Source organism: Martes martes (assembly GCF_963455335.1).
Source record: "Martes martes genome assembly, chromosome: 8".
In the NCBI taxonomy this organism is placed as follows: domain Eukaryota; kingdom Metazoa; phylum Chordata; class Mammalia; order Carnivora; family Mustelidae; genus Martes; species Martes martes.
In genome coordinates, this window is record NC_137895.1 from 102,929,565 (window position 1) to 102,957,288 (window position 27,724).

General features: G+C 38.4%; 1 protein-coding gene across 1 annotated transcript; it reads right to left on the reverse strand.

The window, feature by feature from the left end:
- RAD51AP1 (RAD51 associated protein 1) lies at window positions 1-27,595 on the reverse strand. Its single transcript, XM_080809990.1, has 9 exons — window positions 27,436-27,595; window positions 24,750-24,799; window positions 21,125-21,266; window positions 18,536-18,645; window positions 17,056-17,142; window positions 16,398-16,547; window positions 8,289-8,453; window positions 4,420-4,572; window positions 1-1,669 (listed from the first exon to the last, which is right to left on the reverse strand). Exons 1-9 carry the CDS (start codon window positions 27,450-27,452, stop codon window positions 1,533-1,535), a joined length of 1,011 nt encoding a protein of 336 aa, XP_080666116.1. The 5' UTR covers window positions 27,453-27,595; the 3' UTR covers window positions 1-1,532.
- Window positions 27,596-27,724: the final 129 nt, after the last annotated feature.

Here is a 27,724-nt window from a genome sequence, read left to right on the forward strand (position 1 = left end):
AAGATTTCATTTATTTATTTGAGAGGGAAACAGAGCATGAGCAGGGGGGAGGGGCAGAGGGAGAGGGAGAAGCAGACTCTCTGCTGAGCAGGGATTCCCAACAAAGAGCTCGATCCCAGGACCCTGAGATCATGACCTGAGCCAAAGGCAGTTGCTGACTGAGGCACCCAGGTGCCCCTGCAAATGCTCACTTTAATTATAATTCTAAATACCTTATTCTCACATTAACAGATGTTTCTATAAACCAAGAAAAAAACAACTAATAATATTATACATGTTTTAATGGTTAACATGATTTTAAAGGTTTTATTTATTTATCCATTTGAGAGAGAGCGAGAGAAAGAGAGAGAGAACTTGAAGAGCGGGGGAAGAGAAGAGGCAGAGGGAGAGGGAAAGAATCTTGAGAGATTCCATGCTCAGGGCAGAGCTCAATCCCATGACCCCGAGATCATAACTGAGCTGCAACAGATAGTTAGACACTTAACCATCGGAGCCACCCAGGTGCCCCTAATGGGTAACGTGATTTGAAGAGTCTTTATTAAAAAATGATCAGGAGCTGGTTGAAATTCTCACCATAAAATGTAAAATATCTATATCTATTTTTATTTATAACAAATTCACATCTAAGCTTCTTGAAGAGCTGTTATCATCGATCATATAGATGTATCATAATAGGGATGACTAATTACTTGGCCACCCTCTAAAGGCACTGGCTTAACATGAAGTGATGATTCTAAGAAACAGCTCCCCCCACCTTATAGTTACAACAAAAAGACTTAACTTTTTTTTTTTTTTGGCGCAAAACATTCATTTAATCGTGAAATGTAGACAATCAGAGATAGATGGATGTAACGGTATCAAGGAAAAGAGCACACCGAGACTCTTGCACTTGTATTACAGGTTTTGACAATGACAGCTTCATAAAATCTCATGAAATTCTATTGGCTATACAATAAACATCTACTCCTGAGTAGGAGACATATGCCATATTACAGCAACCATTTTAATATGAAAAATAATTCTGATTCTTACTATAAAAATATTGGCTAAAATATGAAACATCTTTGCAGTAAAACTGATCATGTAACTTAAGATTTCAGAAATGTCTCCTGGGAAAAATGGAAATGTTTCCGTTCGCCAGATAAATTCTCAACAGTGAAACTTAAGGTGCCATAAATTAGAAAAAGCTACAAGGCAAAATCATCTTACTAGAAAAGATCAGTATGCAACACGGACTTCCTCTTTGTCAAACGGACAACCACGTAATGACAATGACTTATTATATATACAGGAAAAAGAGAATACATTCTTCAGGAGGAAATGACACCACAAGATAATTCTTATAAACAATCCTCTTCTTGAAGTCTTGAACAGCTTCAGAGAACATCTTCACAAAATAGGCAGAGGCAATTCACATGACATTAAAGGATTCCTTTATATTGTGACACTCTCCTTAAATAGAAACACAATTCAAATAGAAACACATTGTAAAACTCCGATTCTCTTAATGAAACGTTTGTTTACTGCCACACTCAGCTATGAGCAGCATTTGGATGCAAAGGTTTAACTCGTGCCAATCTGGACAAGCCAAGGCGGAGACTCTGATTTGGAGACTTAACAGACACCCCTGCCAGTGGGCTCCTGTTGCTGTTGCTGCTTCCAGATGTCGCTGAAAGAAAACACATCACCTGATACTCAGTATGTTTGCAATCTTTTAACAATGATCAACTTATAAAACAGAAGATGCAAAAAAAAAAAAAAAAATAGTGTCACCTAACACTATTCTCTTGTAGTTTTCTTGCCACATCCCTGCCTGCTCTTAATTATTTTGCAGCCTTATAAACTTGAAGTTACTGTGGTATACAAGTTCTATCAAGTTAAAAGAAGATCAAAAGAATGAACAGTACTAAAGGGCAGAAAGAATATAGTACTGCCTATTTTCAAACATGCTCAGAAAGCAAGATGATGATACCAAAACTTTAAGCACAAACTGAAACAGGTAAGTTGGGAGCAACTAACATTGGTTATAAAGGAATGAAGAAATGCATGAAGTTATAATTTCTAAAGTAGCAGAAAAATCCAATGCATTTTTGAAAATACTGCAATTCTTACAAATACTCCTTGAATCTATTTTTTCAAATATTAAATTATTGTTACCATGATGAATATTCTTTTTATTTATTTATACTAGTTCATTTAAGTGACATCATACAGTATTTGTCCTTCTCTGACTGGAGGTGGGAGTAGATGGGTGAAATAGATAAGGGGGATAAAGGGTTCAGAGATACAAACTTCCAGTTATGAAATAAATAAGTCATGGAGATGAAAAGTCCAGCATAGGGAATGTAGTCAGTAACAGTGTAACAATGTTGCATGGGGACAGGTGGGGACTATGCTTATCATGGTGAGCATTGAGTAGTATGTGCAACTGTTGAATCAATATGTGCCTTATATTTCACAAGATGAAAGGTTGTAATTAAGAGACATTAAGTAATCATGTAGTCTCAGACTGCAATGTTTTTTTTATAACGCTTTTTATTAAATATTTCAAGTTTTTATTTAAATTCTAGTAACATATAATGTAGTATTAGTCTCAGGAGTAGAATTGAGGGATTCATCACTTACATATAATACCCAGTGCTCCTCACAACAAATGCCCTCCTTAATGCCCATCACCCATTACCCCTTCCCCCCACCCATCTCCCCTCCAGCAACCTGCAGTTTATTCTTTATAGTTTAAAGTCTGTTATGGGAGAAATCAAAGTGGGAAAAGAACCATGAGAGACTACGGACTCTGGGAAACAAACTGAGGGTTTTAAAGGGGAGGGGGGGTGGGAGGATGGATGAGTCCAGTGATGGGTACTAAGGAGGGCATGGATTGCATGCAGCACTGGGTGTTATTCACAAACAATGAATCATGGAACACTACATCAAAAGCTAATGATGGGGGTGCCTGGGTGGCTCAGTGGGTTAAAGCCTCTGCCTTCGGCTCAGGTCATGATCCCAGGGTCCTGGCATCGAGCCCCACATTGGGCTCTCTGCTCAGCAGGGAGCCTGCTTCCCTTCCTCTCTGCCTGCCTCTCTGCCTATTTGTGATCTCTGTCTGTCAAATAAATCAATAAAAATCTTTATTAAAAAAAAAGCTAATGATGTACTGTATGGTAACTAACATAACACAATAAAAAAAAGAAAAGAAAAAATAAATAAAATAAATTTAAAAAGAGTCTCTAATGGTTTGCCTTCCTCTCTTTTTTTCCCCCTTCCCTTATGTTCTTCTGTTTTGTTTCTTAAATTCCACATATGAGTGAGATCATATGGTATTTGTCTTTGACTGATTTATTTTGCCTAGCATAATACCCTCCAGTTCTCCATCTAAACGGCAAGATTTCATTCTTTTGGACGGTTGAGTAATATTCCATTTTATGTATATACTACATCTTCTTTATCCATTCATCAGTTGATGGGTATCTGGGTTCTTTCTATAATTTGGCTATTGTTGATAATGCTGCTATAAACATGAGGCAGCAATACAAAAATACTGACTCAGACTGAAATCTGTCTATTAATACCTGGTCATCAGGTGGTGACCACTGTGGACCAATCAAGAAATATAAATGAAAAGATATGAGTAGATTTGGATTGACTTAGAGAAGGAGAGGGGAAAAATGAGGATAGACATAAGACAGGGAGGAAAGTGGACACAGACAGGCTCTGACAGAAGATGACACACACTGTGTTTAAGGAAGAAAAACGGTATCAGTTTCCTTGGACTAGAGGGTGCATATGGTTGGGTGAGAGAAAGTGGATATAGGACTACTTAGAAAGCCACAGGTAGTTTGGGCATAAATTGGATAGGGCCTAGACAAGGTTTTTGGTAATGTCAAGATAAGTGAAGGTCAAAGAATTCTTGAAAAATCAGTGAGACTTGGCTATAGAGCAAAAAAAAAAAAAAAAAAAAAAAAAAAAAAACCACAAAGAGAAGTCAAGTCTGCAAGGGCATTTGTTAAATGCTGGAAGACCGTGTACAGGTCTTGAGGCTTCAGTCAGACTGTGACCAGTGGGTCTTGAGCAAAAAGATTTGTTACCAAAAATAAATATGAGGAATGTTAAATGTTAACACTCTTTGACACTGTAAATCCACCACTAAGAATTTGTCCTAAGAAAATAATCAAGGATGTGCCTTATTTCTAAAAATAAGGATGTTTGTGCTTATTACAACATTATTTATGATGTTGAGAAAATAATAAACAATCTGGATGCTCAGTATAAGGGAATGACATATGATGAATAAATGCAGCAATTAAAAACCTTGATTTTGAAAAGTATGTAACAATATGGTGTGATGCTTAAAACTAGGGAAAAAAATCAGCCAGTGATAATTTTCCAAGCCCCTGCCCTTGATCAAGAAATATGCCATACCTGGTGGGACCCACTTAGGTTTTCTGCTTTCAGCTGAAGGGCTGTGTATTTGTAATGGTTTCCTAGTGGCCTCTGAAGAAAGAGAAACCTTTTTTGGTGAAGGCTGAGATTCTGATTTCACAGCAGCTGGAGCAGAGTCTCTTGAAGTCAATTCTTAAAAAAAAAATAAAATAAAATATTATATACATATATGTGGAATGAGAGAGAGTAATGAGCACTGGGTGTTATATACAACTGAAGAATCACTGAACTCTTCCTTCAAAACCAATAATATACTCTGTTAATTAACTGAATTTAAATAAAATAAAATTTAAAAAATATATACATAGAAAAAGTTTTTCACAGAGGAAGATTAAATCTAGCATGTAGGTATAAAAATTATAAAGTTACATAATCTTATAAAGATTAAAAAGGCAATATCATAAATTTGGAAAACTCTTATTATACACAAACATTCACTGAGAGCCTAAGAATAGTCATCTCTTATGAGCATTTGTAGGCGAGGCAGTATGGTACCCATACCACATGCATTACTTTTAACTCTCTGAGCAACTCTGATACAGATATTCCTATTCTCACTATCAGATAAGGGAGAGAGCCTAAGCAATCCACCTGTAGTCTGGTAGCTGATTAAGTACCTGAGTCAGGATTAGGAACAAGGTCCACCTCCCGAGTCTATACCTACAGCCAGGACATAACAGTGTCTCATCAAAGAACGTGTCAATAAGACGATATATTAGGCTCTAGGGTTACAAAGAGTATAGCTCAGGGATCTTGTTCCCAAGGAACTTAGACTCTAATAGAGTTCAGTCACTAGACTCTACTAAGAAGGGGGGAAAAAAGCAATGAGATGTGTATCCTGCAGTGTGATGAGACAGAAGACGACTCTAGAGGTATGCACAGTAGGAGGGAACCTACGATCTGTGTATATATGTGCATAGGTTTAACAGGTTACAGGGAGGTTGTCTGTGGATAATTTGAGCCAGATCAAGGCTGCAAAGTAAAGAGAGAGGAAAGTTTTCTAGGCTGAGGGAGAAGAGCATGCAAAGCTGGAGAATGCAGCCAGTTCTAGGAGCAGAGCTGCCGGTTCAGGATGGCTAGAGCAGGAAAGTCAAGGATAGGAGGGTGAGAGACGGACAGGGTGCACATCACTGATGCAGAGTTTTGCACACTAAGGAAGGGGTCTGGTTAGTCACAATCAGGTACTGATTTTTCTCAGGAAAACCTGTGTTCTGAATACATCTCTCTGATGGTAGGGTAAGACAAGCAGACCACTTAAGGCTCTTAAGGTACTCTAGGGGAGAGGTGATAAGGGCCTGAACCAGGGGTGAATGGAGGAAAGAACAAGAGATTGAGATCTTCTAGGAATTAGATGGTGGCAGGCGGTGATGGAGACAAAGAAATAATCATGACTTGCAAGTTCCTGTCATGGGCACACTGCCTGATGGTGTCATTTACCCAGAGAATAAGCACAAGAATGGGACTAGGTTTCAGTTTTTTGTTTTTTGTTTTTTTTTTTTTTTTGGAGGGATGTGCTGGAAATGAAGGGAGGAGGAGAGGTGAAATATAAACTCACTTTTAGATAATACTTACTGTAACCTGATTTAAGGGATATCTAAATGCATATGAATACGTAAATTTTCATTATATACTCTTATATATATTATATATATGTATATATATTATGTATATATATTATATACTCTTCTTAATGTTAACGTCTAGTCCCTAGATCAGCACTGTCCCACAGAAGTTTTTCTGCTACGATGGAAATTCTGTCCATGTGATAACCACTAGCCACATGTTGTTAATAAGCACTTGAAATAAATGTGGTTAGCAAATCCAAGGAAGTGACTTTCAAAGTTTATTTAACTTTAATTAAATCTAATACAGCTGCATGTGGCCAGTGGCTATCATATTGGACAGCACAGCTCTCGAGATTTTCTCTATCAAGGGAAAAACTGTAGCATGTACCTGAATAAAGACTCTCAAAAGTTACTCAATACCTTATTAGTGAGGATAGAAATATAATCCTTTGCTGATTCCTAATCCCATTATTTAGCAGGTAAATTTTACTTCTAATATTACATATTAAACTTCCTTGTGAAGCAACATGCTTCAAGGTATATAGAAGATTTGAAATGGTAAATTCCAATGTGGAAACTGACATTTTATTCGTGTGTCTTAGTGCGGAAGCATAAACAAACGTCCAAAGAAAATATAAAATATGTTCATGTTGTTAATGACTTTTTCCTATCTATTTGTGGCTGGCATAAGAATATCCCCAAAGATGTCCATATTGCAAATGCCAGGGCACAGCAAAGGGGCTTAGCAGATGGCACTGAGTTAAGGATCTTGAGATGGGGAGTTTGTCTTGAATTATCTGGATGGCCCAAAGTACTCACAATGTCCTCGCAAGGGAAAATGAAAAGCAGAAAGATGGAGAGAATCGGTGATGTGATGTGAGAAAGTCCCTGCCTTTGCTGGTTTGAAGGTGGAAGTGGACCATCAGTCAAAGAATGCAGGTGGCCTTTAGATGCTACAAAAGGCAGGAAAAGGAAAATTTCTCCCAGAGCCTCCAAAAAGGAAACAGTCCTGCCTATAGCTTGATCTTAGTGCAGTGAGAACCACTCTGAACTTGTGGCCTACAGAATTATAAGATAATAAACTTGTGGTTTTAAGCCACTATGTTTGTGGTAATTTGTTATGGCAGCACTCAGAAACTAATACACTGCTTTCTCTCTAAAACCCTCTGTGCCTAAAATCTAATTTCTCAAAACCAGATGACTTTGTCAATTTAAAAAGACACTAACTGGGATGCTCAGTTGGTTAAGCCTCTGCCTTTGGCTCAGGTCATGATCTCAGGGTCCTGGAATCCAGCCCCGCATCGAGCTCCCTGCTCAGCAGGGAGTCTCCTTCTCCCTCTCCCTCTGCGTACTCTGGCCCCCAGCTCGTGCTCTCTCTCTCTCTCAAATAAATAAAATCTTTAAAAAAAAAAAGAAGAAGACACTAATTAGAACCTCATTAATTCAAAATAGAGTGGAGGGAGGAATATGCCTCAATCAGTATTTAGTTGTCATTTCTTAGTAAGTACTCAGCACCATGCTATTTTAGTGAAAGCAGCTCCCACGACTAATAGGGGGAGTCTAAATAATGGAAATTTTAGTTTCAAAGAACTAAGACATTAAAATATATATCAATAAGGAAAGAAAAATCAGGTTAATGTACATTATATTTTATAATAATCTATCATATATTATGAATTCAAGAATATCCTATCTTCTTTTACATAAGAAACAGGTATTCCGTGCTCAAATTGTCATAAATTTCAAGTTTTATTATAAAAACTGTTTCTAACAGAATTTGTTTTAAAAAACCAAAGAAGCCCTAAACATGAGCAAAAGGGTTCTCAAATCAAAGACTGAGGTAAGCACGAAAGCAAGAAATGAGAATCATGCAAATTTCCCTGTTCATTGTCTGGAAAAAATATGGTCCAGTGGCTAGAGCTTGGGCTCTAAATGGATAAAACTGGGTGTAAATTCCAGCTCCTCAAATAATTAGTTGTAAGAATTCCAACAAGTTATTGAACATGAGCCTCAGTTTTCTCACTGTAAAATGCAGGTAACCCTAGCTGTCTCGGAGGGTGGTCATCAGTGCCACAGGAGGGGAATTCTAGTAAGAGCTCCACAGGTAGTGGGGCTCAGAACTCTCGTCTGCTTTGCTCCCTTCCCCGCCCCCTTCCTATGTACCTTAGCTAGAAGTGAACACTGGCAAAAACTTAAGAAGAAAAAAGGCAGAGAGAAGAAAAACACATTAAATAAACCAAATATATTTCCTTTATAAAATTAAGTGTTTTGGACTAAGCTTACCCAAAGTATCACATCTGGATTTAGGTTTCTTCTCCTTTTTCTCAACTGGGGATTTTACCTTCACTTCTTCCTTTTTAATTTCTTTCGCTTTATTTTTTCCCACAGTGAAGTCTTCATCATCGTCTTCACTCTCACTAAAATCTGCGTCATCCTCAGACTCTCCACCTAAAACAGAGGATTACATACTGACCTTTGTTCTAAAAAGTGAGGCTTCCATGTGTACCTGAAACTAATGTAACATTGTATGTCACTTTACTTCAATTTTAAAACAAAGTGAGGTTTCTATTGCCTTGACTTTACTGCCTTTGCACTAAATTCTTGGGCAGCTCGCACTCTGCTGTGCCGCGGCAGGACTGAGAGCGTGGTCGCCTGGGTTGGAATCCTGGCCCCTCTGCTTACACGTTGTGTGGCCTCAGATAGTCTGCTCACTTCACTGTGCTTAGGTTTCTTATGTATAGAATGAGGACCATCATAAAGCCTACATCAGAGGCTTGTTGTGCAGCTTAAATGAGTTAATACAGGTAGAGCGTTTAGAATAACATCTGGCAAACAACAAGGAAAACAGAACTGTTTGTTCTTACTATTATCATTATAATTTTTCATCAGTAATCTTTACTTTCAATTTTTCCAATTTAACTTAGTAACTTCAGAAGAATGGTAGGGCATAATATTAGCAACTCCTTCAAAACAAGGACCTTGATGGTAATAATAACAGTATACTTTTTTAAATCACGTAAACGTCAATATTCTAGAATAAAACCCCATTGGGAACCGAGAAGAGACTAAACATACCACAACATCTTAACTGATAATCCTATGTATGATTTCATTTGGGACACACCTCTCATTTCCCACAAGCTCTTCTCTGTATTACATGGGATGATACAAGCCAGTGAGGTGATAGGTTAACTAGCTACAGCTGCTCTAGAAATCAACATTTTTCACAGAGCTGGAACAAATCATCCTAAAATTTATATGGAACCAGTAAAGACCTCGAAGAGCCAAAGGAATGTTGAAAAAGAAAACCAAAGTTGGCGGCATCACAATTCCAGACTTAGAGCTAATAAAGAGCTAATAAAGCTCTATTACAAAGCTGTAATCATCAACACAGTATGGTACTGGCACGAAAACAGACACGTAGATCAATGGAACAGAATAGAGAGCCCAGATATGGACCCTCAATTCTATGGTCAACTAATCTTCAACAAAGCAGGAAAGAATATCCAATGGAAAAAAGACAGTCTCTTCAACAAATAGTGGTGGGAACATTGGACAAACACATGCAGAGGAATGAAACTGGACCATTTTCTTACATCACATACAAAAATAAACTCAAAATGGATGAAAGACCTAAATGTGAGACAGGAATCCATCAAAATCCTAGAAGAAAAGACAGGCAGTAATCTCTGTGACCTTGGCTGCAGTTACTTCTTGCTAAACATGTCTCCTAAGGCAAGAGGAACAAAAACAAAAATGAACTCTTGGGGCTTCATCAAGATAAAAAGCTTCTGCACAACAACGGAAACAGTCGACAAAACCAAAAGACAACCTACAGAATGGGAGAAGATGTTTGCAAATATCTTATCAGATAAAAGGCTAGTATCCAAGATCTATAAAGAACTTTATTAAACTTGACACTCAAAAAACAAATAATCCAGTCAAGAAATGGGCAGAAGACATGAACAGACATTTCTCCAAAGAAGACATACAAATGGTTAACAGACACATGAAAAAATGCTCACCATCACTCATCATCAAGGAAATACAAATCAAAACCACAATGAGATACCACCTCACGCCAATCAGAATGGCTAAAATTAACAAGTCAGGAAACAACAAGTGTTAGCAAGGGCGCAGAGAAAGGGGAACCCTCTTACACTGCTGGTGGGAATGCAAGCTGGTGAGCCACTTTGGTTCTTCTAGAAGCTAAAAACAGAGCTACCCCACATTACCCAGCATTGCACTATTAGGTGTTTATTCGAAGGATACAAATATAGTGATCTGAAGGGGCACCTGCATCTCAATGTTTATGGCAGCAATGTCCACAATAGCCAAACTACAGAAAGAGCCCACATGTCCATCGACAGAGGAATTACTCAGCCATTAAAAAATGAAATCTTGGGGTGCCTGGGTGGCTCAGGGGGTTAAAGCCTCTGCCTTCAGCTCAGGTCATGATCTCAGGGTCCTGGGATCGAGCCCCACATCGGGCTCTCTGCTCAGCGGGGAGCCTGCTTCCTCCTCTCTCTCTACCTGCCTCTCTGCCTACTTGTGATCTCTGTCTGTCAAATAAATAAATAAAATTTTTAAAAAAATGAAATCTTGCCATTTGCAGTGACGTGGATGGAACTAGAGGGTATTTGCTAAGCCAAATAAGTCCATCAGAGAAAGACAATTATCATAGCTTACTCATATGCGGAACTTATGAAACAAAACAGAGGATCATAGGAGAAGGGAGGGAAAAATAAAATAAGACAAAATCAGAGAGGGAGAAAAACCATGAGAGACTCTTAACTCTAAGAAAAAACTGAGGTTTGCTGGAGGGGAAGGGGATTGAGGGGATGGGGTATCTGGGTGAAGGACATTAAAGAGGGCACATGATGTAATGAGCACTGAAACTAATAATACAGGATATGTTAATTAATTGAATTTAAATAAAATTAAATTAAAAAGAAAAAAGAATATCTGATAGTTAAGCAATGATTCTTCTGTTCTGGGGAAGGCCAGGGGAGGGGAGTCAGAACATCATGTCTTGGGGGCCTGGGTGGCTCATTGGGTTGGGGCCTCTGCCTTCAGCTCAGGTCATGATCCCAGGTTTCTGGGATCGAGCCCTGCATCGGCTCTCTGCTCAGTGGGGAGCCTGCTTCCTCCTCTCTCTCTCTGCCTGCCTCTCTGCCTGCTTGTGATCTCTGTCTGTCAAATAAATAAACAAAATCTTTAAAAAAAAAAAAAAAAGAACATCATGTCTTATAAATAATAAATTCTGAATACTAAGTGTAAGTAAGTAGTAGTACTATATTTATAAAAACTTCCTTACATTTTCTATATCATAAAACAGTACATACTTATTGCAGGAAATAGAGAGCACACCAAAGAAATACCAAGGCAAGGGGTGCCTGGGTGGCTCAGTCATTAAGCATCTGTCTTCTGCTTAGGTCATGATCCTGGGGTCCTGGGATCGAGCTCCGCCTTGGGCTCCCTGCTTGCTGGTCTGCTTCTCCCTCTCCCACTCCCCTGCTTGTGTTCTGTCTCTAGCTAAGTCTCTCCCTGTCAAATAAATAAATAAATCTTAAAAAAAAAAAAAAAAAAAAAAAAAAAGAAATATCAAGGCAAAAGAAAATCCACTCCTAACCTTGCCACTCGGAGATAACCACTGTTATGCTCACCGTATATAATACTTACCTATCTGTAGGAAATAATATTTTATATAAAAAATAGTTTACATAAACATTCCCAAGCATATACAGCAATAGACAATAATAAACTACCGCTCAGACTCAATATTCATCAATACTCTCCTATATTTGTTTCATCTCTCTCTTGTCTTCTCTTCCCCTCCCTGCTCGGAGTATGTTAAAATAAATCCGAGACATCAGGTCATTACACTTCTAGATACTTCTGAGTATGTCTCTGAAAAATGGGCTTTTTTTTTTTTTAACACAACAATGTCATTATCATATCTTACAGTATCAACAATAGTTTCTTGGTATTGTCTTCTACCCAGTCAATATTAATCACTTTTAAAAAGAGCAGTATCCCTTCCCTTTTCACCCCAATGCCTCTGAGTTGTTGAAGTAACCAGGTCAGATGTCCTATAGAACTTCCAACATTCTGGATTTGTCTGTTTTCTTCCTCATGGTGTCATTTAGCTTACTCTGTGAGTTGGAATTTTCTCAAGGCTCAATTAGAATGAGGCTCACCTTATTTTTTTTTCCTAAGTGATCCCTTCATGAGTGATGCTCTGTACTCCATATCGTATCAGTTCACAAAGCACATAACATCTGTCCTACTCTTAGTTGGCTCAGCTGTCCAAACCCTCATTGTGAAGGTCCTCATCAGCCCTCCATTGATGGTCTTTGCCTAAATTAACATCTTTATGATCTTCAAACTGCAATTTCCTTATTCTATCTGTCTTTCCACACAAATAAAAAGTTAAAAACAGGTATGAGAGTAATCAACCCATATACTCGCATAATGATTACTGGGTTATATAGAAGACGCCGTATAATGCCAGCAGACCACATGGAGGCTGCTAGAAATAGTACTTTGTAAAATCAAATAATTATTTCTGGAGTTCCGAAAGGATCTAGGTGGGGAGGGCAAGCAGTGGAGTTTCTCCGAAATTTCAAAATGCAGACTCTAGGAGGACAAAACTTCCTATATATCCAACAGTATTGGTGTGCATGTATTCTTTTCTTGGCTTGAGAGGATAAATGGTAGGAGGTGGCTAAACTCCATCAAACTTTTCTAAAGATGGGGTCCAACTGATCATCATCAGGCAACAAAGACAGTAGTTTAAATAATTTGGTGGTGGGAAGACAGAGCTCCCAGAATCCCAAGTCATTAACATACCATATTGGCAAAACTGGCAGGCCCAAACAGTAGGGTTATGGATTCTGTGAATCTTCAGATGTCCTTAAGAGAAGTCTTATGTTCTCTCCAATTTTCATTTTTCTTTCTCTACTGAAGGTCACAGTGATCCTTTCTCTTCTCATCTAGGGTGAGTCAGTGCAAGGGGAAAGTTCTGACATGTCCCCTAAAGAAAAGGCTCCCGCTCAAAAATAACTTCAGGTTGTCTGAAACAATATCAGTTACACATTCAAGTGCACTAAGCAATCACCTCTGAGGGGACTGGAGAGTTGTCAGTCACCACTGGCTTAGGGTGAAAGAAAATAAATTGATTGTACTGCTCCCCAAAGTACACTAAACATGAAGAGGAACAGGTTATCCTTCAAGTTTAAAGGTAAAGCAGGCTTGGCTGGGATAGCTTAAGGAAGCTTACATAGCCAGATGATAGGATAAGGCTTTTGCAACCTCAGGTAGGGAACAGAAAAAGTTAGAGAGACAAGGAGAAAATTCTGTCTAAAGCTTATTTTATACAACCATGGCACAGGCCAGCAGGCAGTTATCACCACAGCTAATGAGTCAGCAACCTCCAACAGAAGGACTGTTTCTCAGGGTGGACCACAGGGCATTTCATAGGGAGAACAGCCGTACTTTTAGTTTGGTGGAAACCAAAATAATGTAACGAGGGGGAAAAACCAAACCAGCTCTCAAAGAGCTGGAGAAGTAGCAGTCATTTTAGTCCACAGATTATGCTAGATAAGGGACAATTCTTAGAATCTAAGAATGTATACTACTATATAAACACTTAGCATTATTTTCTCCCATTGTCCTAACCAGTCTCATAACTAAAGATTTGGACATCCCATTTATTGACAAATCACTGTTATCACAACAGCTTCCTGTTGTGACTACTGTCCTAGTTATAATGATAATGGCCCTAATAATCAGATTTCACAATAAGATCACCATTTGACAACCACATCTCCCACCCAACAGCTAACAGGTCTTGAATCCGTCCAAAGGAAGGGAGAATAATTTTCAGTTAGAAGTATTTCTTGCAGTCCTCAAATCCAGCATAACTCTAGAAGCACATATTTCAGTAAATGTTTTCTTTCCTATTTTTGGAGTTTTCTATATCTTAAATCACCATTTGACTATACAGAACTTGAAATTAAATCTATTCCTCTCTCAGAACTATGGCTCATATTTCATCTCAAAAATATTTGCTTACGTAAAACTGAACAAGAAAAACAACCTGAAACCAAGCTAGTTACTTTTTAAAAATGATTATTTTCTTCTTTTAAAAAATTTTCTAATTGGGGTTAAAAGAAAACCATATTAACATAAAATTTACTATCTTAATCCTCTTAACGTGTGGAGTTCAGTAATGTTGAATATATTCACATTGTTGTGCAATAGATCTCTGGAACTTTTTCATTTTGCAAAACTGAAACTGTACCCATTAAACAACTCCGATTCCTGCCTCTCCCCCGTCTCTGCTAACCACCATTCTATTTTGTTTCTATGAATTTGACTGTTTTAGATACCTCTTCTAAGTGGACACAGTATTTGTCTTCTGTGACTGGCTTATTTCACTTAGCATAAAGTCCTTAAGGTCCATCCAAATTGTAGCACATGACAGGATTTCCTTCCTTTTCAAGGCTGAATACCCCACTGTACATGAGACCACATGGTGTTTATCCATTAATCCGCTGATGAACATTTGGGTTGCTTCCATCTCTTAGCTATCATGAAGAATGTTGCTATAAATATGGGTGTGCAAAAGTCTGAGACCCTGCTTTCAATTCTTTTGGGATACGTACCCAGAAGTGGGATTGCTAGATCATATGATAACTTATATTTTTAACTTCTTGAGGAACTGCCATCCTGTTTATCACAGCGAAAATCCCACTACCAGTGCACAAGGGTTCTGATTTCTCCACATCTTCACCAACACTTGTTATTTTCTGGTTTTTGATATTCTAATGGGTGTGAGATGACAGCTCACTGTGATTTTGATTTGTACTTCCCTAATGATACCGATATTGGGCATCTTTTCATATGCTTTTTGGTCATTTATGTATTATCTTTAGAGATTTTAACTACTTTTAAAGGCATACAAGCAACTATAAAGTCACTATCCAAACTACAATTTCAATAAAAACTTATTTTTATAAAAGGATTTGAGAGATTATCTGAAATTCAAATGCAAATAACACAATATTTCTTTTTAAATCTCTATCATGACTGAAACATAATCCATATAAACCCAGCCAACAAAGCAAGTGATTTCATTTCCACAGAGAAAGCAAACATTTGAACCATTAGTAAATAATTCAATAATCTGAACCATTATTAAAGACAAATTCATTTCACTGGCATGCTAAGTAGACTTGCAATTCATAACTTTAAAATTGTTTATGGATTGTTCTGACAAGCGTGCCTCAGATAATGACAACGACATTCTAGAAGTGCTACGATTATCACCCTGAAAAAGCACTTAAACTGACAGGGGTTATTTTTATCATTTGGGGCTTTTTCGTATTCAGTAATCTTAAGTTGGGAAGCATTCAGCCCGTGCTCTCCTATACTGTTTCTCCAGGGCGTTTTTTTCACTGGCTCCTGCTTTCAGATATTCCACTTATGTCTGTGTTTCTCCAACTAGGACCCCGAGACCGCCTGCTTCGGTATGACCTGGGTCATGTAAAACGGTTCTACACTACCTTCCTCTTCTTCAGGGCTCTTCTATGATGACACTGGATACATTCTACGGTTCACTATTGTCTGTATTCCCTCGCTTGAATTTAAACTCCTTAAGGGAGCTCTGGTTTTTGTTGTTGTTGTTCACTGCTATATTCCTTGTGTCCAGAATATGATGCACAGAACAGATACTCAACGATTTCAGAATGCAGATGAACAAAATCATTTGTCAAGAGCACGTTAAAATCTGTCAAACTATATCACCTGATTTGGCAAAAATTTATGGATTTATTCATCTTGAGTTTTAATTAATATACCATGATGTCCTATCATGGTTACTATGCTTCTCATCTGCCCTAATTTCTGAATGAGTCGGAGACCTGTCACAATAAAATACAGGTTTCATCTCACTTCAACCCCAAAATGTCATGAATTTCCACTACCTACAGAAAAAAGTCTACATGTCTCAGAGTGGGCCTGAGACCCTCCATGATCTTGTGCCCACCTGCCCCTTTAGCCTCTTCTATAACATTCACTCCTGCAGGCTCACTGACTTCTTACATTGGTGCTTATCTATGCCACTGTTTATGCCTTTCTGTCAGTCAGGAATGCTATTTTGCCCTGGTATTTTGCCTAAATGCTACTCATTTTTCAAGGCACGACTAAAAGGTCACCTTCACATAAAGCTTTCTCTCCAAATGGCAGAGCTGAATTTGATTGTCCTGTTTGTTCCTCAGGTTTGCACATATCAAACATTTAGCACAGTGCTTTGCATTACATTAATGGTCCCTAAGAACTTTTAACTGAATTTCCATAGGCTTAATTTTGAGGTAGGCTATAACTCACCAGTTGCAGAGTCTGGTTCAGAGTCATTAGCACTGTCGCCATCACTGCCTTCCAAAAGAATCTTCCTCTGTTGTACCACAGCTTTTGATGCTGCTTTTCTTTTCCCTTGAGCACCGTGCAAATCATCTTCCTCAGTAATCTTATCCAAATCTTCAGGAGAGGTGTAAAAACCAATGGGAAATTTTTGTCACACGTAATATTGAAAGAACTGCAGGATAGACTTCTATCACATCTATTGTTTTTACGTGCCCCGCTCCATCCCTCCACTGCTTCTGAAAGATCACAGAGTCCAACCTGGGTCAATCCCAGTACATCAGTCTCCTGACGACAGAGTCCAGTTTAAGGAAACGTGCGAGACTCAACTGAGGAGGCTTTCCCCCAAGAACTGGTAAAAACTGGAGCCCCCTTCTTCCGTGGTCAACAGCTATCGGCTAGAAGCCGGGGGTCGTCATGGCCCTCCCCCAGGGAAGAAAAGGCAAATGGGTCTGTAGTAAGAGGGAAGAAAACTTAAACACAAAGCAACAAAGGAGAAGAGGAGAAGGGAACCTTGACAAATTTAAATATCTTGGTTCTAGCTACAGTGGCAGTGTTTAAATAAGTCAGAAAAATAGCAATGTTGATAGAAAAAGTAAATATTATTATTAATATCAAAACTTACCTAAATAATCACTGGCCACACTGCAATTGGAGATATGGGGAGACTTAGTCACTGTTCTGATTCCACTGCTGCCACATTTTTCGGTGCCTAAAGACAAGGAAGAAGGAAAAAAAATACAGATGCACCTTAACCAGTCAAGGAGAAGAGGAAAATTGGTGCTCCGATGTAAGAGTCCCCAGATACAGAGAAACGATCCAAACTCAGAGCACAGTGATTTACCTTGGAAAGGTTAGCATATGGTTAGGAGTTTGGGCTCTGAAATCACACAGACTTAGACTTCTGTTTAAATTCAGGCTCTATCACTTACATTGGCTATACAACCACGGGAAAGTTGCTTATCCTCTCTAAGACTTAATGTCGTCATCTATAGCATGGAGATTAAAAAAAAAACAGTGTGTGGAATAATTGGATTTATTGTGGGTGACTAAACGCCGATCACATGTAGGAATTTTTTATTGTATTGCCTAGCACATAGGAAACAGTCAAATATTAGCCATCATTTCCACGTAGGCAGATACATGCTCTTACTAACAGAGCCTCTTCAATCATTGTAATAGCCTTAAAATGATCTAAAGTATTTCAAGAGGACTTTCGGTCATGATAATTGGTACTATTAAATCCCATTGCTATACAGTGCATTCATCTATGAGAAGTGGTACTTCCAAGGAAATCCTGCTATGTATTCTACCCTCTCTTACAGAAGAGAGATGAATTTCATTTTCTCAATTTTTGGATATAAGATAATTCTCTTTTTACATTTCTTCAATTTCCTGATTACTAAATGGCTCCCTAATCAACAGATTCTCAATAACTTCCAAATTGGAGGCAATATTGATTTAAACATCTATACCCCTAAATAAGCTAATGAACTAAAAATATCCTCCAGCATAAGTTAAGCCAAACAACTTCATCCAAAAAGCATTTTAACAGTTTGACTATCTTTTCCAGGAATAATGATTTCTGCCTCTCCAGAATATCAATATTGCCATCTGCTGCACAGTTGCCAGAAAAATCAAAGGAGAAAAACCCAAAGAGATCCACAAGTCACACATCTCTATGTCCACTGAGCTTGCTCACCAAACTAGTATCTTTAACCGTTGTAAAAAATAAAAATTACCACCATCAGGTCGTGTTTAACTGATCTGAATTTTGAGAGAAAACAGGTAGATTGTTAGGACTGTATAGACCAATTCATTTGATCGAGAGGTTAAATGTCCACTGTAAATAAAAATGTAACTTGAACACCCAAGCTCATAGTCCATGACCGCAAGCTGACAGTGAGTGTTAAGCAGAGATGTGTGTGCGCGCAGAGATTTACACAGCAGAATAAAATGCCGGATCTAACTGGGCCCTCTACAAATTGCTCCATTTGTTGTCCCAGGCATTAACATTTTATTCTTTCCTCTGTGAAGGCTCATCCAGAGAAATGATGACAGGAACAATAAGGTTATAAAGATAAATATATGGAAAATGAAGTTACTTTTATCTTGAGCCTCTTCTACATCAGTGGTGACTGCTGGAAGTTCCTTCACTGATAAAGCTAGTGCGACTTCTAAGTCTCGCTGGTAGAGCTTGTCATCTAAAGCCATCCTAAGGTGGACACACAAATAAAAATGAGTCTTTAAAAACATCAATCTCAACCAAACAGCAAAATCTGCGATTTTCCTGAATTACTATTTAAGAGCTACCAACCTCACAAAAATGTTTTTAAACAGTAATCATAATCATAATTGACTTTACTGACAACACTGCTAATATGTAATAATGTCATGTTACGTCTAGCACAAGAGACTGAAGAGGAGCAGCAAGCGCCCTTGTAAGTACTGCTTCTTTTCTGTGTAATGTCAGTCCCAACTACCCACTCCAAGCACCTGCTCAACCTAGAATAAAGACTTGGCTCAAAAGTCCACTTAGAAATCTTCCTTGACCTCACTCACACCTCCTTTAGACAAGTATTATAGCTCTTATATTAAACTGTTTTTTTTTAAGATTTTATTTATTTATTTGATAGAGAGATCACAAGTAGACAGAGAGGCAGGCAGAAAAAGAGGGGGAAGCAGGCTCCCCGCTGAGCAGAGAGCCCAATGCGGGGTTTGATCCCAGGACCCTGAGTTCATGACCTGAGCCAAAGGCAGAGGCTTAACCCACTGAGCCACCGAGGCATCCCTTAAACTGGTTTTTAACATCTGTTCCTCCCAATCTCAGTTTTAACAACTATGTCACCAAGTACTTACTATGTATGAGGCATGCACTAGATAGAATACTAAAAGTACCCTCAAGGAGTCTGCAATTAATGAGGAGGGTAGGGAAATAAGACATACTAATAATTATCCTATATATGCAGATTATTATATATCCTATTCAAGGTGGTCCAAAGCACTATGATGTGTAAGAAAAGAACTCAAAATTTAAAAAAAAAAAAAAAAAAAAAAAAGGTTACATAAAAGATGAAATACTGAGATGTACCTTGAGGGATTTATTATTTTTTTAAAAACAAGTTTTATTGAGATATAACTCACATAGTATAAAACTCACCCTTTTAAAGTATACAATTCAGTAGTTTTTAGTACATTCAGAGTTGAGAAACCTTCACTGCTATCTAATTTCAGAGTATTTAGCAGTCACTCCCTGCTTAGCCCTCCCCAGCACCTGGCAACCACTAATCTACCTTCTCTTTCTACGGACTCACCTATTCTAGACATTTCACATCAGTGGCATCATACATGTGAATTTTTATGGCTAGCTTCTTTTGCTCAGCATGTTTTCAAGGTTCATCCATGTTGTAGCATATATCAGCACTTATTTTTATTGCTGAATGATATTCCATTGTATGCAGAGACCATATTTTATTTATCCATTCACCAGCTGGTAGACATCTGGATTGCTTCCATTTTTTGGCTATTATGAATAATGCTGTGAACCTTCTTCATGTCCAAGTTTTTCTGTGGGTATGTATATGTTTTCATCCCTCCTGGGTATATACCTTGGCTGGGTTATAAAATAACTCTGTATTTAACATTTGGAGGAACTGCTATCTCTGCTTTCCAATGTGGCTGCACCATTTTACATTCCCAGCAACAATGTGTGAGAGTTCCAATTTCTCCACATCCTCTTTAACAGTGGTTTCCATCTGTGTTTTTGATTATGGCCATCCCAATGGGTGCGAAGTACTGTCTCACCACAGTTTTGATTTGCTCTTCCCCAATGGCTAATAATGTCAGGCATCTTTTATGTGCTTATTAGCCATTTGTAGAACTTCTTTGGAGAAATGTCTACTCAAATCCTTTGCCCATTTTGTAAATTGGCTTATTAGTCTTTTTACTGTTGAGTTGTAGAAGTTCTATATATATTCTGAATACAAATCCCCCATCAATTATATGACTGGGAAATATTCTCATCCATTTGTAGGTTATTTTTTCACTGTATTTAAAATGTAGTACAAGCAGCTCAAAAACAAAAATGAATTAAAAAAAAAAAGAAAGCTGCAGTGAACCATATCATGCCCTACCTTCCATTTGTTAATACTCCCCTTCAGCCCCTCTCTTCTCCATTCTACAGGTTTGGGGCCTCTCGGGACTTGCTTCCGTCATTCTCTCTTCTCTTTTGGTACTAACTAATGAAAATCCAGAATTCATCTACGAACTATTGGAACTTCTCAGCGCTGGACAACTCTCAACAATATAAAGAGAAAATATCTTCTATCTACAGAAAAATACATTGTTTAATTTTTGTAAAATTATCCTTACAAATATAATTTTTAACAAAGTAGCCTTATAAGACTTGAGGACTTTAGAGGCAGGTACAGAGTCCTACCAAAGTAAGCTATAACTCCTAAACGTTGTAATTATGATTGTCTTAATACTTAAATGAGTATTTCCTTACATGTCTGTGAATTTCTAAGGCAGAAAATCAGAAGGGGATGAATGTTACATCCCTGTTCTCCTACACCCACTAAATAAAATAATACCTAGGGCTCTGCTCAAGTAATAATTTAAACCAAGAGTTTGAATCTGTCTCTCTCTTAAATGAACACATCTAATGTATATTTACTCTATGTCTTACCTCTCACCTTTTTTTAGGTGTTTTCTCTTGTAGTGGGATATCTTCTTTCTGGAGATTCTTCAGCTTAGGTTTCCTTGTTTCTAGTTTTAACTCCTTTGGTGTTGTTCTGGGTTTCTTATTTAAAGGTGCGGTTGCAGAAACAAAGTCATCTATTTATGTGTGAATCAAAAATAAAGGTCTATGAAATTGCTTTTCGTAAGTAAGAAACAACATTTTCTGAGCAGTTGAAATTCATTACAGTGTGCATTCAAGATTTAAACATTAAGAAAATTGTTTAACTGCCACAACGTAAAAAGTATTGTTGGCGTATTATTTACCTTTATTATCGCTCATGCTTTTCAACTTCGTTTTAGTGGCCTTTATTTTTAAATTACCAGTCTAGCAAAAACTGATAAAGTTCCAGTGACACTCAACATAAAATTGTTGCTTATAGCTTTTACACTCATGCATGACACACGTGTGCATAGCCTCTGACACATGTAGTCTTAATTGCAGCATTAGTATTAATACATGTTGTCTCTTTCAAGCTTCCCCGAGTAGGAATATGATAACTTGTGGCTTGCCCCCCACCTCCACTATGTCTAGAACACAACTGGCAATTTATAAAAATCTACTGACCTATTGATGACTGTAATAAATAGCTACAAGTTAGAGTGTCTACTATTTTCTTCCAAGTCTTAGACACACTTATAGTCAAGCCCAAAGCAAAAAAACAGTTTCCTTCAAATCTCAGGATTACTAAAACATTTGACTCACAGAAAGCTCTGGTGGTCTGAGAAATACAAAACCTACTTCGAAGTATAATGTAATCTAACTAAATGTTTCTCACACTTTCTGACCAAAATTCCCTTAAAGCAGAGACAAAAAAAATACGTCAAAATCACGTATAGGGTATAGCTTACTCCTAACCTTTCATCCAGGTCTTTTTTTTTTTCTTCCAAGTTTTTATTTACACTCCTGTTAGTTAACATACAGTGTAATATTAGTTTATTAGAATTTAGCGATTCAACACTTATAACCAACACCCAGCACTCATCACAAGTGGTGCCCTCCTTAATCCCCATCACCTATTTCCCCCAATCCTCCACCCACCCCCACTGTGGTAACCATCAATTTGTTCTCTATAGTTAATACTGTATTTCTTGGTTTGACTTTCTTCCACACTGCCCCCTGCCATTTTCATCTGTTTTGTTTCTTAAATTCCACATATGAGTGAGATCATACAGTATTTGTCTTTCTCTGACTTATTTCACTTAGCATCATTCATGTCATTTGTTGCATGTTAGTAAGATTTCATTCTTCTTTATGACTGAAAAATATATGACCCAGCAATTGCACTAGTAGGTATTTACCCAAAGGCTACCAAAAAATACTAATTCAAAGAGATACATGCAGCCCGATGTTTATAGCAGCATTATTTTTTAATTTAATTTTCAGTGTTCCATAATTCATTGTTTATGCACCATACCCAGTGCTCCATGCAATACGTGCCCTCCTTAATACCCACCACCAGGCTCACCCAATCCCCCACCTCCTCCCCTCCAAAACCCTCAGTTTGTTTCTCAGAGTCCACAGTCTCTCATGGTTTGTCTCCCCCTCCAATTTCCCCCAACTCACTTCTTCTCTCCATCTCCCAATATCCTTCCATATTATTCCTTATGATCCTCAAGTAAGTAAAACCATATGATAATTGACTCTCTCTGCTTGACTTATTTCACTCAGCATAATCTCTTCCAGTCCAGTCCATGCAAAAGCTGGGTATTCATCCTTTCTGATGAAGGCATAATACTCCATAGTATATATGGACCACATCTTCTTTATCCATTTGTCTGTTGAAGGGCATCTTGATTCTTTCCCCAGTTTGATAACTGTGGCCATTGCTGCTATGAACATTGGGGTACAGATGGCCCTTCTTTTCACCACATCTGTACCTTTGGGGTAAATACCCAGTAGTGCAATTCCAGAGTCACAGGGTAGCTCTATTTTTAATTTCTTAAGGAATCTCCACACTGTTTTCCAAAGTGGCTGCACCAACTTGCATTCCCACCAACAGTGTAAGAGGGTTCCCCTTTCTCCACATCCTCTCCAACACTTGTTGTTTCCTGTCCTGCTAATTTTGGCCATTCTGTGTAAGGTGGTATCTCAATGTGGTTTTGATTTGAATCTCCCTGATGGCTAATGATGATGAACAGTTTTTCATGTATCTGTTAGCCATTTGTATGTCTTCTTTGGAGAAGTGTCTGTTCATGTCTTCTGCCCATTTTTTGACATGATTATCTGTTTTGTGAGTGTTGAGTTTGAGAAGTTCTTTATAGATCCTGGATATCAGCCCTTTGTAGTGTCATTTGCAAATATCTTCTCCCATTCCGTAGGTTGCCTTTTTGTTTTGTTGACTGTTTCCTTTGCTGTGTAGAAGCTTTTAATCTTGAAGTCCCAAAAGTTCATTTTCACTTTTGTTTCCTTTGCCTTTGGAGACGAAAGAAGTTGCTGTGGCCGATGTCGAAGAGGTTACTGCCTATGTTCTCCTCTAGGATTTTGATAAGATTCCTGCCTCACGTTGAGGTCTTTTATCCACTTCAAGTTTATCTTTGTGTATGGTTGTAAGAGAATGATCGAGTTTCATTTTTCTATACATAGTTGTCCAATTTTCCCAGCCCCATTTATTGAAGAGACTGTCTTTTTTCCACTGGATATGTTTTCCTGCTTTGTCAAAGATTATTTGACCATAGAATTGCAGGTCCATATCTGGGCTCTCTACTCTGTTCCACTGGTCTATGTGTCTGTTTTTGTGCCAGTACCATGCTGTCTTGGTGATCACAGCTTTGTAGTAAAGCTTGAAATCGGGTAACATGATGTCCCCAGTTTTGTTTTTCTTTTTCAACATTTCCTTAGCAATTCAGGGTCTCTTCTGGTTCCATACAAATTTTAGGATTGTTTTTCCAGCTCTTTGAAAAATGCCGGTAGAATTTTGATCAGGATGGCATTGAAAGTACAGATTGCTCTAGGCAGTATGGACATTTTCACAATGTTTATTCTTCTGATCCATGAGCATGGAAAGCTCTTCCATCTTTTTGTGTCTTTTCCAATTTCTTTCATGAGTGTTTTGTAGTTCCTCGAGTACAGATCCTTAACCTCTTTGGTTAGGTTTATTCCCAGGTATCTTACGGTTCTTGGTAGCAGCATTATTTACAAAAGCCAAATTATGGAAAGAGCCTGAATGTCCACTGACTGATGAATAGATAAAGAATATGTGGTATATAAGTTTTTGTTTATTGTATCATTAATGGGGATTTCACATTATATTCTGTAACACATTTGTGTTTTAATAGACAATGTGTTTCTTCTTAGGGAAAGGGACAAGAGGAGACAAACCCCACTATGAGAAACATGAACCTAGAATAGCTTAGATCTAAAAAGCCATCTCACCTAGCCCTGTTCATTTATCACTTACCTACATAATTCTTGCCAGTGTAATTATCAGCATAATCATCCCAAATGCTTAGGACATCACTTTTACAGCCCTAGCTCATATACGCCTGGACAATATGTTCAATGTTAGAGTTCTACGTTATATAAATTCTGAGAAAATAAATTTCCAAATTTTTAAAACAAAAATATGAATCTCCACTTACCATCGCTGTCAGAATTCTCAAACTGTGAGTAATTGATTGGTTTCTTATGCCTATGACCAAGAAAGAAATTTAATTACACAAATGCCGATTTCCCACCTCCAATCCTTAAGACCACTGAGTAAAGGAAAATGTGTTTTGACTCTCTTAAGAATACTTAAACTTGAAACACGAGTTGGATTTTACAGTTGGAACTTAGCATTAGCTGAAATAATTACAACTATACTTGATATATCTGATAAGGAAAATATGTATTCAGATAACCATCAAAGTAAAAATAATATCATTAACACAATTTACATACTGTTTAATTGCTGTGGGGCACTTATAAGTTCCTGTTACATGTATGCTTTAGTTTTATCTGTGCATTCTGTCTCCTTATTAGATTATAAATTTGACACTGAAAGCTATTGTCTCTCTTTTTTAAATCTCCCCACAATACTAAATAATGTTTTTTATGCACTGGACACTGAAACAATGGTGAGTGACTTGTACCTGCCACCTGAAACAAATCTTTCTCCTACTTTAGAGAGCCATTAGAAGAAAGTGATATTCAAAGTGGAAAAAAATAAACTCACTTTCTTCCCCCTTCCCCTAGGCACTAAATAAAACAGCATTGTGGTTTTCTTGCCTATCTTCTGCCAAATACAAGTGTGAATAACCTAGTAGGCCAGTTCTTTCAAACAAATGGTGTTCTATGACAAAAGAGGTCAGTTCAGCTCCCAACTCAATCTCACAAGTGCTTTCCCTGAAGACAACCACCGTAGAAGTAGTTTATGTGTACATATGTAACTGTTATCACTCTCCTACTCTTTGAAGTTAAAGAATTTGAAAGCTGAATAAAATACGAAAACCCCTTTAGAAACTCTGAGGACTGAATAATAGTAAAATATAATAAAACCTCTTAATAAAAGAAGTGCGCTCAACAGTTGAGCTATAATATGAGAATTCTTACTGTTTCATCAAACACAGTCTTAAGTGAAACTGGCATTTTCTCTCTCTCTCTCTCTCTTTTTACTTTTTTGTACTCTGAATGTGCAGCAGTAATGAATACAAAGATATTTGTGCAGTTTGGTGCCACTGTCTTAATTTGTGCTGAGGCTCCAGCAGTTATGCCACCATTGCAGTGCAGATGACAGAACAATGAATAAAGTGAGCAATGTCTTGGGATTACTATCAAAATAGTTTTGACGTCATGGACCTCCTTACAGGGTTTCAGAGAACCCTAGGGGTCTGTAGACCATACTTTGACAACTGCTATTCCAGACAAGGAGATTATGTCTTAGCTATTTGGGTGTTTAAATCCATTTCAGACTTCGTGAGCTCAAAAATGGAACTCCTGATCCCCCACACCCGAAGCTGTTCCCTTTCCTAGTCTTCCCTACCCTGGTTAGTACAAGGATCATCCACTCAAGTAGCTCAGGCCAAAAACACTGTGAAATCATTTTTGATTCTTTTTTCCCCTTACCTCTACATTCACTTCATCAACAAGTTCTGTCAGCAATATCTCCAAAATATATCCCAAATTTATCTGTCCCATTCCATGTCCACTGCTAACACCCTACTCCAAACCATTATCCAATGATATAATAGTTTCCCTGTCCCCATTCTGGTCACCCCATCTTCCATTTTTCTCCACCAGAAGCCAGTGAATTTTATAAAGCCAAAATTAGATTTCCTTGTTCTACTTAATACTCTCCATTGGCTTCCCATTCTACATAGAATAAAATCTAAACTCCTTTCTAGAGCCTACAAGGTCCTACCTACTCTGGCCCCTACCTATTTCTCTGACCTAATCTACAATTCTCTCCACTGCTTGCTAATGCTACAGCTTTAGGGGCCTTCTTTCTGTCCCTAAACATAGTCAAGTTCAGGGCCTTGGCTCTTGTCCCCGCTACCTGGACTGTCCCAGATTTTCACTGGCTAGCTCATTCTCATCATTCAGGTCTCGGATCATGTATTATCTCCGCAGAGAGGTGCATCCTAAATACACTATTTAAAATAAGTTTTTCCTGCTCACTCTGCATCACTTTGCAGTATTGATTTGTGGCCCCCTAACCTTACCCCTTGACTGGAATGTAACCTCCCACAATCAGTGCAGTATACCAGTAACTCTCTGAATGAATGGCTGACTCTAGGCCTCCATAGCACTCCACTGTGGTTAAGAAAGGGAATAGTTTCAAACAGTATAATGGAAAGCACAGAGGATCTAGAGCCAGAAGATTTAGGTTTGAGTGCTACCCTGCCACTCACTAGCTGTGTGATTCTGCTAAATTGTCCTTTATGCCTAGGAGTTTAAATCGATAAAAACGGGCATATTTAAACTGTTATTTCAAAGAACTGTAGTGGTGAAAAAATGAAAAAACACGCAAGCAGGAGCTCGGTGAAATGTAAAGCGCTGTTCCAACGCTAACATAACCAGGGCTTATTTGAATGGGTGGGTAAAAGAATCCGCAATAGCTGCGAAGGGAGGCAAAGAGAAGGAAAAAGTTAGCATGCTAGGATACTTCTGCGGATTGGGGGACTCTCAGTGGACACTGGACAGCTTCCCAGAAACCGTCCATCCCACCCCACCGTCGCTACCCGCCGTCCCATTTGGCCCTTTCCCCTCAATCGTGTGTAGACGAAGTTGCCTACAGAGTCCTCCTGCTTTTTCTCCCCATCGCCGCCGCTGTCACGAACTACTCACCTCACAGGCCGGACCATGGCCCCCACCTAGGCTGGAAATTCGCAGCTTTCAAGTTCTCGTTGGCAGCAGCGGCGGTTTCAATTCCCGCCCAAAACCAGACACCGGAGCTCTCCGCCCCCTGCCACCAGCCCTCCAATGATTACCAGCCATTCTTGCAGCTGCGCATGCGCTCCGAGAAGAGCTGATTGCTCCTGTCTTTCCCGAGGCATTGCCCTTCCGCATCCGGTCTATCAAAGCCGAGTTTGTGCTTTGTCCTCGCACTTTCGCCACGACAGTGGATTTCCTTAGA